The 16351-nt window shown below is 43.0% G+C and overlaps 1 protein-coding gene across 3 annotated transcripts in view; it reads left to right on the forward strand.

The window, feature by feature from the left end:
- The window catches only part of CDC42BPA (CDC42 binding protein kinase alpha), a 352910-nt gene that overhangs the window by 262259 nt on the left and 74300 nt on the right, over nt 1-16351 (forward strand). For all 3 annotated transcript variants that reach the window (XM_045009047.1, XM_045009045.1, XM_045009046.1), the window contains exons 16-17: nt 3413-3518; nt 5876-6000. In XM_045009047.1, the coding sequence (XP_044864982.1) occupies nt 3413-3518; nt 5876-6000 (231 nt within the window). The remainder of the gene's footprint in view (nt 1-3412; nt 3519-5875; nt 6001-16351) is intronic.

Raw genomic sequence — 16351 nt, forward strand, 5'->3', positions numbered from 1 at the left:
GACTGTCCTTAGGAGAAGTTTCTTCTGAACCTGTGAATTAATGGATGGTTTACAGAGCATAGAAGTTTATAAGTCAGTTTTGTATAGGGTGTGACACAGGTCTGTCAAATATTGGAGGTTTGAGTTTGACTTCAGGGCCCCTTTTTGTTTCAAAATAGCAAGATAAAATAATTTGTGCCCTCCCTCACAGTCACAGTTATGAGGTTAAGGGTTACACGATGTCTGAGAAGATCATCTGGTTTATTGTGGCTCATTCACAGTTATTTTGAGAAGAAAAGACAATCTAGTGTATGTGTATACTTTCTATCACTTGTGAGCAGATAGACAGCTATGGTTTAGAGAAGAATAAAAGGTTGATGGGAGAGAGAGATTTTGATCTTCTTCCCTGCCCAAGGTGTATGCCAGTGGATTCATCACTTTTCTGAGACAGGGATTCGAGGCTTGTCAAGGAGATACTTGAGGGCAGTAGGTGGAGCTTTCCATTTACCTCTTATTTCTGAGGCTGCATTGTCCCCCATTACATTTCTTATCTCCTCCCTTTGCTTCCCTTGCCTCATCCCTGATCAGCCTGATTTACTGGTATAGGGACTTATCACTAAGGCTACATTTTAGTCACAGTTATTTTTAGTAAAAGTAATGGATAGGTCGTGGGCAGTAAACAAAAAATCACGGCCCATGACCTGTCCATAACTTGTACTATATATCCCTGACTAAATCTTGGATGGGGGGGTGCCACAGGTGCTTATGGGGGGTGGCCGGTGGGTGCCATGAGTGCTTGGGGGGCAGCCCAGGGGTGCCACGGGTGCTTGGGGGGGAGAGTGGCCTGGGACCCCGCTGATGCGGGTGGGGGGTGTTGGCTGGGCTGGCAGGCTCCCTATCCAGCTCCTCGCGGCTCCTCACCCGGCTCCTCGCGACTACATGGAAGAGACGACATGTCCCTCCTTCAGCTCCTAGCTCCACATGCTGCCCCCGCCCCAAGCGCGGCCAATGGGAGCTTGTGGGGGTGGTGCCTGCGGGCAGAGGCAGCGCATGGAGCTAGGAACTGAGGGAGGGACATGTCACCTCTTCCAGGGGAGCCCCCCAAGGTAAGTGCCACCCAGAGCCCTGACCCCCTCTCACGCCGAATCCCCAGCTCTGAGCCCCCTCCCACACGCACCCAAACTCCTGCTGCTGTTGCGGGGGGATGGGGGGGGTGGCAGTGGCCCGAGACTGCCGCAGCCGGTATGGCTGGCCCAGGGGCTGCCTGAGCTGCTCAGGTAGTCCCCAGACCAGCTGCACTGGCCGCTGCAAAAGTCATGGAGATCCTGGAAAAATCACGGAATCTGTGACTTCCATGACAAACTCGCAGTCTTAACTATCACCATTGCAGTTAAGAACTTCAGTTACAAATACTAAAAACAAGTCAGTTATGTATCCTGTCCCTTTTCTCCCCTCCCCAGAAACAGGAGTTGGCAGAAATCCTAAAAACCCATCAACACAGTGGCTGTGATGATCAAGGCTTTACAGAGCAAATACTAGACAAAATTCATAGGAACCAAAACAAATCATAACAATAAACACACAAAACTAAACAAAAAGAGTTAGCCAAACTTTTTTTTTTAAAGGCTTAATCTACTGTTTGAGAAGTTAGGCTTGATTCTGCTCCTCATACATGGCAGTGAGACTCATTATCCATTCCCCTAATGCTTTAATCTGTTTCTGGCTATTGCCCAGTCTACTCATCATATGCATGGAATCTCTTAGTCTGGGAAAGGATTGGTGGTAGATTTCAGAATTGGAGTTTAAACAGTAATAATTAATATGGTACATTGGTAAAATGGAGTGTTTTGTTTCAAAGGATGCCTAACAACAAACAGTTTCAGAGATTAGCCTAATATGGTGTACTATATTTCAAAGCCTGGTTGAAACATTAAATGAATTTCAAATTAGGAGCAGGAAATTCAAACCAGGAATACTCTTAAATGGGCTCAGCATAACTACCATCGGCCTCTCAGCTTTTAAGGATGTTCTTGCAGAACTGTTATAACTCTTTGCCAAATTCTTTCTCAAAGACAGAGTAAAACCAGGATATAATTTCCCCATCACATAATCTGAAACACTGACCTGTTTGCAGTTAATTTCACACACTTCAGGACAGAGTTTTTGATGATCATTTCATCTGGCTTTTTAGTGAGTACCTACTAAGTATTTGAATAGATGAAAAGATATTTATTGAATATTTATTGAACTTATGTATGACACAGCCTGATTAGCCCACTGGTAAATTCCATCCTTGTTACCTACCATTAGTGAAAGTAAAATGCTATAAAGTGGTCTTCCTGAAATTCTGCAAGTGTAGGTGATCCAAAAAGGGTGGATTTGAGGTGGTGGTGGTAGCATGTGGAGGGGGGAGCGGGAGGAGAGTAGCTTTGCTACATCATATTACCCTTCTTCTGATCCCACGGACTGAGAGAATTGTGCTCCATTTAGCAGGGAGAGAAAGCCACAGCATCATCATTCACCTGCAAATCCACAGGGATTCCTTCAGTTAGGATAATGTTGATTAATTCAGCATTATATTACATGTGTTGCCTCTCTGGTGAACAAAACCCACCTGAGTAGGCAAGCAGGGAGCAGGAGCTAGCCTGAAGCTTTTCACAGAATGAGCATCTGAACAGGCTTGCGAATCTGCTGATATTGATGTCTCCAGTTCAGTCATGATTGTGTCCCTGTTGGTCAATTGATCCATCTTCTTCTTACTGATACTGATGGGTGAATCGTCAATGAGTGACCTTTTAGGTCTGCTAAATTAGCCTGGCAATATTGTAAGCAGAAGCTTTTCTCATCACTGGTTTAATCCTGCCAGTCCAATGACTGTTCCACACATCGCATGCTATTAGGTCGAGGTCTCATCTCTGGCAGTTCTGCCTTTAATCCTGCCTGGGATCAGGAAGTGCAGAGATATATGGAAATTAAAATGCCATTTTAACAAATTAGGATATATGAAGGTTTTACCTTTAACTGTGAATGTCTGAATTTGTGGTGATGCCTTTCCTATCTTTTATTCTGCAAAATTATAATTGCTGAGCATTTGGAAGATCTACCCAAAGAATAAAGTACTTATAAGTAGACTGAGAAATGTTAGTTTCCTGAGGCTCTACAGTCCTGCAGTGAAGGAGGGTTAATTTTGTCTAACGATAACACTAAGCACACTGACTTGCTGTCCTAATACTAAGAAGATAATCATATTGTTCACATTTTAGGGGGGTTAATATTTTTAGTAATATGTTTAATATTTTTACTTTCAGCTGCTATATGTATTAATTTTTAGAGCCTTACATACTCACACATTATAGTATTCATTTAGTCAAACAATATAGTGGATTGTTTGCAGTATATGAAACTTTTTATTATATTTTATATTATACCTTAGCCAAAGTGAAAGAGAGGAGTTTGAAACAGAGTTCAAACAGAAGTATGAACGGGAGAAGACTCTGCTAACAGAGGAAAACAAAAAGCTCTCAAATGAGCTTGATAAGGTGAGTGTTGCTTGACTGAAGCTAGAGAGTTTTACAAGCATCAAGTACCTTGTATGAAGACAACAATACAGGATCATAGTAGAGATGGATAAGACCCATTTTAGGTAACTGAATCTAGGGCCTGGTCTACACTAGGGTGGGGGGTTGAACTAAGGTACGCAAGTTCAGCTACACGAATAGCGTAGCTGAACTCGAACTACCTTAGTTCGAACTACTCACCCGTCCAGACGCCACGGGATCGAAGTCCGCGGCTCCCCCGTCGACTCCGCCCCCGCAGTTCGCGGTGGTGGAGTTCCAGAGTCGACGGGAGCGCATTCGGAGTTCGATATATCGCGTCTAGATGAGACGTGATATATCGAACTCCGAGAAGTCGAATGCTACCCGCCGACCCGGGCGGGTAGTATAGACGTAGCCTAACATGTAATCTCTAATATAGGATATATCAGAAGTTCAACTGATCCTGCACAGAAGAGTGTCTCCCATTTGGTTTGAGAGGGGAATCGAGTCTTATCTGATCTTTAAAATGTATTTTTAAAAAGAACTAAATTATGTTGATTTTATGGCTTTTTCACAGAAACTCTTGACAATTCCTTAAGCCAAATTAAAACAATAATGATTTGCTTGCATAACCCAAATAACTATGTAATTGACCAATAATGCAATTACTTTACATGTACTTGTATTTGGATTACTATGCAATGACTTGGTCATTTCTACCTTGGAAGATGAAGTGTTACTTTGAGATCTTAAAAAGCTACAAATTACAAGGCAGCTGTGTTAGCATTACCATGTGATGAGTGGAAAAGAAAAATTGTGCAACAAATAATTAAGCTAGGCTCTCTCTTTAATGTTCATTTTTCACTGGGTTGTTCCAGTTCATTGCTGGTTGGCAAAGGTTACCTACAGCAAGAAGCTCACTTGATTTTTTTAGTTGCTTTTATGTATATTTTAAAAAATAATGGAAGACATTTTTAAATTACCATACTGTAAGAATATTTCCATACAATGTAGACCTTTATATAGATGTAGCTTTAAGTACTATAAGATTAGAGGCCTTGATGTTTTTGTACTTTGCTTTATTCTGTTAAAGATTTTCATTATGTCTTGAAAAATGACATATGTGAATTTTTTAGATAGACCTATTAACATTCATAATCACAAATCATTAGGACCTGTAAAAAGTGCTCAGGGGACTCCTATTTAAATATAATTACAAATGTTGGCCATAGAGGAGACACGTTTTACTGATAAATATACAATTTAATAATCATGTTGGGGAAAAAAGAGCAAAATAGATTAAATTTTGCATCATTCCAATTTGCTGTTATAATTCAGTATTTAAAGAAATACAGGTACTCTATGGTAGATTCAAGCCTGCATAGTCTCTGGTCCAAATTTGACCTATACGAATAGTTATGTAGTCTAATTTGTCCTTGATCCCCGATTTTAACACAAACCAATTATGGCCTTGATCTTGCAGGGTGTGCATATGTGAATAGAACCTGTATGGTGGAAAGGAAGGTTAACCACTGGGTATATTCCTCGATTTAGGCTTGGTCTATACCACAAAATTTTGCCAGCATAGCTGTCAGCTCGGAGTGTGAAAAAATTATACACCTGAGCTGCATTAGCTATGCTGGCAAAATCCCCAATGTAGACACAACTATGATAACAGATGACTGCTTGGATTAGCATAGCTAATGCCATTCAGAAAGGTGGTATGTAGCTATGTTGGCAGAAGAACTCTTGCTGGTTTATGCTACTTTAGGAGGCTCTGTTGGCATAGCTATGCCAGCACAGCTGTACTGGCAACGGCTCTGTGTAGAAAAGCTCTTGGAGAATTGTAGTAAATTGCAAGATGAATCCCACTCTATAAATGTGCAAGGTAAAAAAGGGATTGGGGTGAGCAGAGACTGGGAGTGTCTGAGGAGAGACAGTGGTACATCCCCCTCATAGGCCTCGCTCCTGCTGCTAAGCAGGAATAACTTGGTGGCTGTATAGCAGAGCTGTAAGACAGGATCGGACTCTCTTGCACTCCCTGTCTTGCTCAACACTTTTAATGTTGTGCTTCTACACGCAACACTACACACCTATACTGTGCAAGATCAAACTCTAAGATATGTCAGAAATGTCACAAGATTGTAATTCTCAAAATCAGTCTAACTTTGGACATGAGAAGAAAATGTTTCAGCCTTTGTTGTCACGTACAGTTTATTCTGATAGGTGATACTGATTTTTAAAGCGGGCACCCAGGGGTGTGGCACAGGGAGGCAAAACTCCTTGATCGGGTAGGTGAGCAAGAGGGTTAAGTTACAGCTCTTTATAGATTAAATGTGTTTTTTTAAATCCTCTTTCAGCTCACCACCATGTTTGAGAGGCTAAGTATGAACAACCGACAGCTAGAAGAAGAAATGAGAGACCTGGCAGATAAAAAGGAATCTGTGGCACACTGGGAGGCCCAAATTACTGAGATCATCCAGTGGTGAGTACCCAGTCACGGCAGAGCTCCTTGACACAAGGCAGTTGTGGGGCAGGGCTGCTAATGCATTTTCATTAGCGTGTTGCGTCAGGAAACCCAGGGTATGTCTACACTACAAGACTATTTAGAATCAACTTAAGTCGAATTTGTGGAATCGACCTTATGAAGTCGAATTTGTGTATCCACACTAAATACACCAATTCGACTGTGTGAGTCCACAGTAACGGGGCCAGCGTCGAATTTGGAAGTGGTGCACTGTGGGAAGCTATCCCACAGTTCCCGCACTCCCCGCTGCCCATTGGAATTCTGGGATTTCCCCCCAATGCATGCTGGGGGAAAAATGTGTCGAGGGTGGTTTTGGGTAACTGTCATCATTGAACCGTCAATCACGCCCTCCCTCCCTCCCTGAAAGCGCCTGCAGGCAATCTGTTCGTGCACTTTTCTGCTCAGTGACAGCGCGGGCGCCACAGCACTGCGAGCACGGAGCCCGCTGCACTTATGGCCATTGTCAACTCCTCGCACCTTATCGTCCACCTCTTCCACAGTCAGCTGCTGAGAAATAGGGCTACTTTTCAATGGTGCTGCGAGCATTGGTGGACCATGGGGGACGTTTTACCAACATCAACGTCGGGTGGCCAGGCAAAGTTCATGACGCGCGTGTTTTCAGGAACTCTGGTCTGTTTAGACGCCTGCAGGAAGGTAGTTTCTTCCCGGACCACAAAATAACTCTTGGGGATGTGCAGATGCTATAGTGATCCTCAGGGACCCAGCCTACCCGCTAATGCCCTGGCTCGTGAAGCCCTAAGCAGGCGCCTTGCACAGCGACAAGGAACTCTTCAAGTACCAGCGAGCAGCGAACAGTGTGACCTGTGACTGTTCAGTTTCTTTACAGAGAAGCTGAACCTGCCCCTGTTTCTTTACCAAGTTACTGTTGACTAGCATCTGCAGTTACATACCCCGTCCACCCCGCTTCCCCCACTTCCAACACACATTTAAAAATAAAATACATGTTCCACTGTAACTTTACAAAGGTTTCTTTATTGATGACTTTGCGTTAAAGGGTTGAAACTGGGACGCAGTCTGTGCTGGGTAGGGTGTGCGGTGATGTAAAGACCGCCTCTAAACTCGAGGAATGACAGGCTCCTGCTCCCAGAGCGGTCTGCAGTGCTGGACTGGTTGTTTCAACGGAGCCTGCCATCCCTCCTTTTTGGGACTTTGTGTCCGTTTTTTGGAGCGCAGCTCCGAAAGCACAGACTCCTCGCCCCACACACCGATCAGATCCAAGACTTCCTGGTCAGCCTATGCTGGGTCCCTCTTTCTATTCAGAGATTACATGAACTCCTCTGCTGGAGAGCTCTGCATTGTTGCCGGTACTGCTGAGCTCGCCCCGATGTCCAACCACGAAATGAGATTCAAACTGTCCAGATAGGAAAAAGAATTCAAATTTTCCTAGGGCTTTTCCTGTGTGGCTGGTCAGAACATCCAAGCTCGGACTGCTGTCCAGAGCGTCAACAGAGTGGTGCACTGTGGGATAGCTCCCGGAGCTACTAAGTTCGATTTGCATCCACACCTAGCCTAATTCGACATAGCCATGTCGAATTTAGCGCTACTCCCCTCGTCGGGGAGGAGTACAGAATTCGAACTAAAGAGCCCTCTATGTCGAATTAAATGGCTTCCTGATGTGGACGGGTGCACGGTTAATTCGAATTAACGCTGCTAAATTCGAATTAAAGTCCTAGTGTAGACCAGGCCCCAGACTCTTTTGGTGCAATCTCACAACTGTCTAGGTTTGAGCTAGGTTATTTCCTGGCTGTTTCCTTATGTTCAGGGTTTAGAAAACCTTGTTCCTCCTTAAGAGCAAAAGTTGTCCTTACAACTGCAACTGTTTAAGCACCAAAGAATCATAGCCATTGGGTGTGACTTGTGGCTTTGGGAGAATGTTGAAAGGAATCATTTGATTAGCTCACTCTTCCAAAAAGGGGCTAAGGAGGCTGGGAGGAGTTGTATAATTTTTCCTTCAATACTGACTCCTGTGGGCTAGTTTATGTGTAGCAGAGTAAAACAGACTCAGTGCAATTCATATGCAATTTTACAAGGGAGCAACAATTCCTAAAGCTCAAGCCCTTAGGGTTAACAAGTAAGAAGTTTCATTGAAGTGAACCCCCCAATAATGCTGTCATCAAACTGTCATGTTGTATTTATAATGGTTCCTATCTCTTTCTAGAACACTGAGGGGAAAATACAAGTCCGAGTTTAAACTGTTAATGGAAAGAAATTTTGCTGGGTATTACTTATTTTAAAATATTTTTTCTTTTTTGGCCCATTGTGATGTTTAACTTATGTGAAAGCAATTTGTATCCAAACATTTCTACATATCAGTCACTTTGAGGGGATTTCAGTATCTTACACTAATTTTTTGTTGTTATTTCTTAAACTGTTTTCCCCCCATTTTGGCTCATCTTGTAGCAGCTGAGTAATCTGACTTTTTTTTTGCGCGCGCGTCAAAGCAAAAATGGGTCAACATTGTCTTTTTAAGGAAACCTGGTTAGGTTGACAATGTTTTGACATCAGTGTAATTTATTGTCCTTATTTGGACAAAGCTTTGGTTTTTGAATATGGCCACTCAATGCCTATCAAAAAAAAGTCGAGCCCTGGAACTCTGGACATTTTCCAGGCAATGTAGTTTGCTTCATGAATGTACATAATTCGGCCCCATGTAGTCAGGTCCATATTCTCTGAAGGCATCGTTTTCACAGAGGTAGAGATTAAAAAAATCAAATCAGCCTAATCTGTGGATGTTGTTTTCAAACACTTTGTCACATTTCCAAATCTCTCATAGAAATGTGAGTGTAGTAGACTCTATGCCAGAATTACAGAAATCAGAAATGCAATAAAACCATTCAGATGAAGTCTGTTGTTTTAGAATTGATCAGAACTATTTGTACAGTTAAAATCAAAACAGAAGAAGAAAAAGCTCGGTCATTATAAGTAAAATATCAGTTTTTTGGGTTTTTGTTTTTTTTTAAACAAAAGGTATGGTGATCTAGTTAAATGATCAGAGTAACCAAACCCAATAGGATTAGCATGTTATCCAAAGCCTTCGTAAACCAACACTTGAGAGCTGTGAAGTTGTGTATTGTTTTACTTGACCTTTTAGATGGATAAAACTTTTGCATATAATTATCAAGCAAGCCATTATTTCTCCTCTCCTCCCTCCTGTCCTTCTCTGTTGGCTTTGTTTACTATGTTAATGTTTTTGAAGAATCACCACTCTTGTTTTTGAGACCTATGATAGTGGCATGAATGCAAATAATCAGGTCAGACCCAAAGAAAACTGTGTAGTCTGAAAGTGTGTGTGGGTTTTTTTTTTAAGGAAAACAAAACATCAATGGTATTTAAACTATAAAACGTTTAGAACCAAAGTTAGACATCCTATTTGCTAAACTATACAAAGCTATGATAACCTTTCAAAAAATACAAAAGGTGTTACATAGGAACATAGAGCATAATGAAATGAAAAAAAAATACTAGGCATGTTTAGTCTTGAGAAAAGAAGACTGAGGGGGAACATGATAACTGTCTTCAAATATGTTAAGGGATGTTATAAAAAGAACTGTGCTCAGTTGTTCTCCATGTTCACTGGAGAAGTAATGGGTTAATGTACAGCAAAGTAGATTTAGGTTAGTTATTAGGGAAAAAATTCTGACTATAACGGTAGTTAAGACGGAATAGACTTCCAAGAGAGATTGTGGAATCCCATCGTGGAGTTTTTTAAAAACAGGTTGGACATATACTTGTAAGTGATGGTCCAGGCTTATTTGGTCCTGCCAGAGCACAGGGGGCTGGACTTGACTTCTTTAGGTCCCTTCCAGCTCCACATTTCTATGAACAGTAAGGAGGCACAGGTAGCCTGTCTACATTCATATTCTTAATGCCTATACAACTTTGGATTTTTTTCTTTTTTCCATCCTGAGGACACCCAACAACATTCATTCAGCAGTGCTCAGCCGCCATGTCTTTACTCAATTTGTGCTGTTTGTATCTTTCCTCTTCCATTTGTTACTTAAATAATCTTGTAGCATCCTTCTCTTCTCCTTAGAGTTCTGTGCTGCATACTAAAATGAGATGCTCTGTTGGAGATATATCCCTCTGAATACATACCTGGAGTCCTCTTGAACATCAGTGGGAGTTGTATGTGTTTTGAGAGGAAAATATCACCTCATATTCAAAAGAGCAGATCTAGTTTGGCTATCTGCAAGTTCTTAATTTTTTTCTCAGGCAGTTGCAGTTTCAATCCATGTCTCCATGTTTCTTATTCTGGCACCCACAGTAGCTCATAGCTGACAGAAGTGAAGGTGGGGTGGTAAGCTGCCTCCAAAAAGTTGATAGTTTTCTATCTAAATTACATGCATACTCCCCACCCCTCAATAAAAGGTGTAAACCAGCAGCTTTCTTCAGTGCTAAAGTTATGACAGAGTCATAGAAATTAGAGACGGGAAACACCTATATGGTCACCTGGACCATCTCCACAGCCAATACATTGTTGCTCCCTACAATATTTACAGGATTATTTCCAGCCCAGTTTTAAATAGCACAAGCAGTTGGATTTCCATCACTTCCCTTGAGACACTTTGCCACAATTTAATAAAGATCGCTGTCAAGAAGTCTGCTCTGGTATTGAACTCACAATTTATTCTGTTAATTTCACCCCTTTACTCACAGTTAATACCTCCTTGAACCATCCTAATGTGTTCTTCCCTCTCTCAGTAGTTATAGCATGCAAGTACTTGTCACTTGCCCTCGACCCTGTTTACTCTAACATGCTGGCGGCAGACCTTCACAGACCATCCAGCCCCTTAATGGAGTTCTTAGATTGACAAGCCAATATTATTCAAACCACTCCAATCCTTGACAAGAATAAGAAAACATGAGACTTATATAGTCAACTATAAATTCTCTCCTTAGGTACCAGGAAAAGGACTCATTACATCTAATGCTAATGCAGTCACTTTTAAACACCACACTTTTAAATAGCCAGGGATGCTATACTTCAGGCCTGTTGCAGAAAGGAGATGAACAGCAATCTGTGCTGTTGATTCACTGAGTGACTTTGCAAGGCACTTAACATGTCTGTGCCTTAGTGAGCCCACCTGTAACATGAGTATCATATCTACCTCACAGGTGTGAGAAGCGTAATTCTCTAATGTGAAGTTTTTAATGTGCTTTGAGCCTTTTGGTTAAAAGGTGCTATACAGTATAGCATGACTGATTATATTAGTATTCATTATCAGTAATAATACAGTAGAACCCTGTTTATCTGAGCCTCCATTATCCAGCTCTCCATATTAACCGAACCACCAGTGGCGGAGCTCAAGCTGTCAGCCCCGAGCAGCTGGGGCTCCTGATGTCAGCTCAAGCCCTGCCACCCATTCTCCAGTTTATCCAGTTTTTTGGTTATCCGATCTTGCTCTGATCCCAATTAGATTGGATAATCGAGGTTCCACTGTACTTGGTGAAGGACTGGAAAATATGCAGTACTTCAGAAAAACGTAGGTATGGTGCAAAGATTTTTACAAAAGCTAGATCTCAACTTCCACATAATATTACATAGCAAACTTTCTCTGCTGTAAATCTGTTCTTTAGGGTATCAGAAGTGGCCTTTTCTCTACTTCTGAAATTAAAATGAAAGCCTTTTGTCTTAAGCCTCTTACTTTCAGTATAGGGACAGGTTACCTCATTTGAAAGGTATGTATGGACTCGTAAAATGGTATTTGAAGGAGACCAGAGACTTTAGAATGCCAAATCTTTCATTCATTTTCTCCCATTGAAACTCAAGTTATGCTCTGGGAAGAAGGGTAAGGCTTGTATTTAAAATGTTTAGTTCACCCAGCTCAGGACTTCTTTGATTTCTCATTAAAACACATTCAATCAAAGAGAAAACAGGTGGAGTGAACTTTAGAAAATCTGGGTTCAGTTCCTGGCTCAACTGCAGGTTTATTTATTTTTTGTAACTTTGGACAAGTCACTTAATCTCTTGGTGCTTCAGTTCTCTATCTGTAAAATGGGAACAATACTTGTCTCACCTTTGGTATATCTTGTCTGTCTGTACTGTAAGCTACTTGAGGTAGGTAATGTCTCCTAATCTTTGTACAACATCTAGCACAATGGGGTCTCAGTTGGGGTGTGTAGATACTACTGTAATACAAATAATAACTAGAAGATTTACCTGATATTTGTGGTGCAGTCTGGATGTTATTAGTTAGAAACCAAACACTGAGTCCTAATAAGTGTTTTCAGGACTTATAAAGATTTTGTTAAAAATAAAAGGGAAAAAAGTCCCAAACAACTACTTGAATCTCAAATCCCTTTGTTCTCAGTAGAAAGCGTGCATGCGTTATGGAACAGGCTTTAGGAGTCTGAATGGAAGTTGAATCTCAGCAGAAGTTTTGCTAATTGATTTAAAGTGTAAGAGTAATAGAATTTTAAAATATCAATATCGAAAATTTTTTTCTCAGATGTATTATTTTTGAGGTAAGAAGTGAAACTTTACCTCACAAAAGTTTTTATTCTCCCCATTTTCCCAAATTCTCTTGGATTGATAGGTATAAATCAAACCCTTGTTCTTTTTTACTTTTAAGAAAATGAAATGAAATGATAAAAAAAAAAGACTTGCCGGTCCAAGCAGTGTAAAAGGGACATTGTTATATATGAAAAAAGATTGATAATCGAATTGTTTAGTAAAAGAGAAAGAAGGTGCATTCAGTAGATCCAAGAGAATCTACATTTGTTAAGGGACTGCGGGAAGAAATGGGAGACCGGGGAGATTAAGACTTTGACAGGTCTCTATTAGGCCTAAAATAAGTTCAAGAGCTTCTGAGGTCACACAACACTAGTTTGAAGATGGTTGAATCATTGTGAGCCGTTTGCCACCTACTGGTCATCAGAGGGATAGCAGGGCACTAAATTGGAGTAAATATTTCATATTTATCTTCCACTTTAACTTTAACTATTTTCTGATCCAAGGGATGCTATCCACTCAAACCTTGGCCTTAAATATAGATTTTTCTAAAAACAAAATTTTTAAAACAATTAAGCTTCAACTGAAACACTTTCTCTTATCAGAGGGGTAGCTGTGTTAGTCTGGTTCTGTAAAAGCAGCAAAGAATCCTGTGGCACCTTATAGTCTAACAGACGTTTTGTAGCATGAGCTTTCGTGGGTGAATACCCACTTCTTCGGATGCAAGTAGTGGAAATTTCCAGGGGCAGGTATATATAAGCAAGCAAGAAGCAAGCTAGAGATAACGAGGTTAGATCAATCAGGGAGGATGAGGCCCTGTTCTAGCAGTTGAGATGTGAAAACCAAGGGAGGAGAAACTGGTTCTGTAATTGCTATGTACATCGGCCAAACTGGACAGTCTCTAAGGAAAAGGATAAATGGACACAAATCAGACATTAGGAATGGCAGTATACAAAAACCTGTAGGAGAACACTTCCACCTCCCTGGCCACACAATAGCAGATCTTAAGGTGGCCATCCCGCAGCAAAAAAACTTTAGAACCAGACTTCAAAGAGAAACTGCTGAGCTCCAGTTCATCTGCAAATTTGACACCATCAGCTCAGGACTAAACAAAGACTGTGAATGGCTTGCCAATTATAGAACCAGTTTCTCCTCCCTTGGTTTTCACACCTCAACTGCTAGAACAGGGCCTCATCCTCCCTGATTGATCTAACCTCGTTATCTCTAGCTTGCTTCTTGCTTGCTTATATATACCTGCCCCTGGAAATTTCCACTACTTGCATCCGAAGAAGTGGGTATTCACCCACGAAAGCTCATGCTACAAAACGTCTGTTAGTCTATAAGGTGCCACAGGATTCTTTGCTGCTTTTACTTTCTCTTAAACATTCTCCTGCCATTTTTGCAGTCCCAACTTTGCAACGCTAAGAACCAGAAAGTACAGACAACATAAAACAAATGACTGAAATTGTTTTTACTGTCTGAGCTGAGGGAAATGCATAGGGTAAACAGACTTCATAAACGGTGACAAGCAAACTGGGTCTTTAAATTCTTTGTTTTAAATTAGTAACAAAAATAAGAAAATGTGATTATTAACAATCTGTATTTTTAATCTCACGTATCGCTTTCAATCTGCGTCAGCGGTGTTCTTCCACATACCATAGAACAAAATCCTTAAGTCATTCAAACAAATGACACTTGGCGCGTCCCTCCTCCTTGGTGACAGGGGAGTGAGGAGGGATGCAGAAAGCCAGTGGAGAGCCAGCGGCGAGCTGGGAAGTGAGGAGGCTCAGCTAGGTGCTGGGTCCGGTAGCTCAGCCAGGTGGGGGCCTTCGGGGCGAGGGGGTCTGGCGCTCGGAGGGCTGGCAGCTTGTCCTAATGCTGTTGGTGGGGGCCAGCAGCTTGGCTGGGGAGTGCCTTCAGGGGTTGCGGGGCTGGCGGTTCGGCCTGGCACTGGGGCGGGCCTGACGCTCGGGGGGGCCGATGGCTCAGCTGGGCAGGCTGCCAGAGGTTGTGAGGGCAGCTTGTCCTGACGCTGGGGCTGGCCTGGTTCTGGCAGGGGGTAGTGGGTAAGGAGGGGGGCCCAGAGCTCGGAGGGGGGGACGGCCACACGGCTGGAGGGGTCATCAGGTGGGGAGGGCCGGTGGCTTGGCCGGATATTAGGGCTGGCAGGGGAAGGAGGGGGCAGCGGCTCAGCTGGAGGGGATGTCGGGGGGGGGTCGTCCGTGGCTTAGCCTGGCACTCGAGGGATTGGCAGCTTGGCCTGGCGCTGGGGCCAGTGGCTCGGCCCGGCGCTGGCGACTCGGCTGGGGGGGTCATCAGGGGCAGGGGGAATGGTGACTCAGCCTGGTGCTGAGGCTGGCCTGGCATTCGAGGGGGCTGGCAACTCAGCCGGGCGCTCCGGGGATGAGGGGCAGTGGGTCAGGGAGGCCAGCGGCTCGGCCCGCTGTAGCTGGAGTGAAGGGGTGGACCAGGGCTCCTCCAGTCACGGGGGGCACCCTCAGGGCTTCTCTTAGGGGGATGGGGTTTTGGGGTTCCGGTGTGTGGGGGAAAGGGCCTTGGGTGGAAGGGGTGGGCTGGTGGGCTAGCCTCCCCAAAGCGGGGGTTCACCCCCCACCCATGCATGGAAGAGTGACACGGATGGGCTGAACATAAGACCAGGCAAGTCTGAGAAATACCTTGGGGGTAAAGGTTGATCTGTGGATTGGATTCTCCAAACCAGCATTATCCGATAAACTTGACACCTGGCTCAAGAGGATTGATAGGGCACTTCTCAGGCCTTCGCAAAAATTGGACATACTGAAAATCTTCACCGTAACACAAATTATCTATCTGGCAGACCACACCAATTGTAAGAGAACCCTATGCTCTTCCCTCAGTGACAGCATTAGGAGGGCCATCATTTGGTGGCTTCGTCTACCTGCAGTAGATTCATTTATGCCAAATCCAGAAATGGGAGACTGGGAGTGATGAGACTTGCTAGCCTCATACCATCTGTTCAGGCAAGATAGTTACATAGAATTGCACACTCCACAGATGAGACAATTCGGAGCATTGCATTGACTACTGGTATTGAGGATGAGTTCAGCAAACTGTGCCTGGCAGCAGGTGGGACGGTAGAAATGGTACTTGCAATAACAGACCCGGTTCTGTTCTTTGACAATAACAGAATGCTACAGAGCATCCATGAAACACTAAATGAGTGGGAGAGGCCAGGTCCCAGGGTCAAGTACCCAATCCCTGTAACTGAAGAGATGCAGAATTCTCCCGGTGGAAGGAACCACCATGCCAAGGTAGTGGAATCGAACATTTCTGCAGTGATCTGATCAGTGATGACTAGATGAGCTATCATCAGGGTTTCACGGAATGCCAATTCCTAATGGCTTTGAAACTGAATGCAAACATATATCCCACCTGGGAATACCCAGGGCGTGGAAAAAACAATTCAATCATGAAATGCAGACACTGTTCTGCTAAATATGAATCTCTATCTCATTCTTTGGGACGATGTCCACATAAAAAGGCATAATAAACTGTGTGAGATTTTGGTAAAAGAAATGTGAAAGCTTGAGTCGGTTGTATATCAGAAACCAAAACTGCACACTGCTGAAGGCAAACTAAGAAAACCAGACCTTGTATATACCAAAGATGGGACAGCCCTGATGGTCAATATCACAGTTTGTTTTGAATACAAAGAAAAAGTCTTCCCAGATGCAGCAGCAGAGGAAGTCAGATACTATCATTCTGCCAAGGAAATTAAAAAAAATGATGGGAACCAAATGGTTTCCCCATCAGTCAAGTCTTATCATATCTCAGGATGTTGGAGTACAGGCAAGAACG

Source organism: Mauremys mutica, chromosome 3, assembly GCF_020497125.1.
Source record: "Mauremys mutica isolate MM-2020 ecotype Southern chromosome 3, ASM2049712v1, whole genome shotgun sequence".
In the NCBI taxonomy this organism is placed as follows: domain Eukaryota; kingdom Metazoa; phylum Chordata; order Testudines; family Geoemydidae; genus Mauremys; species Mauremys mutica.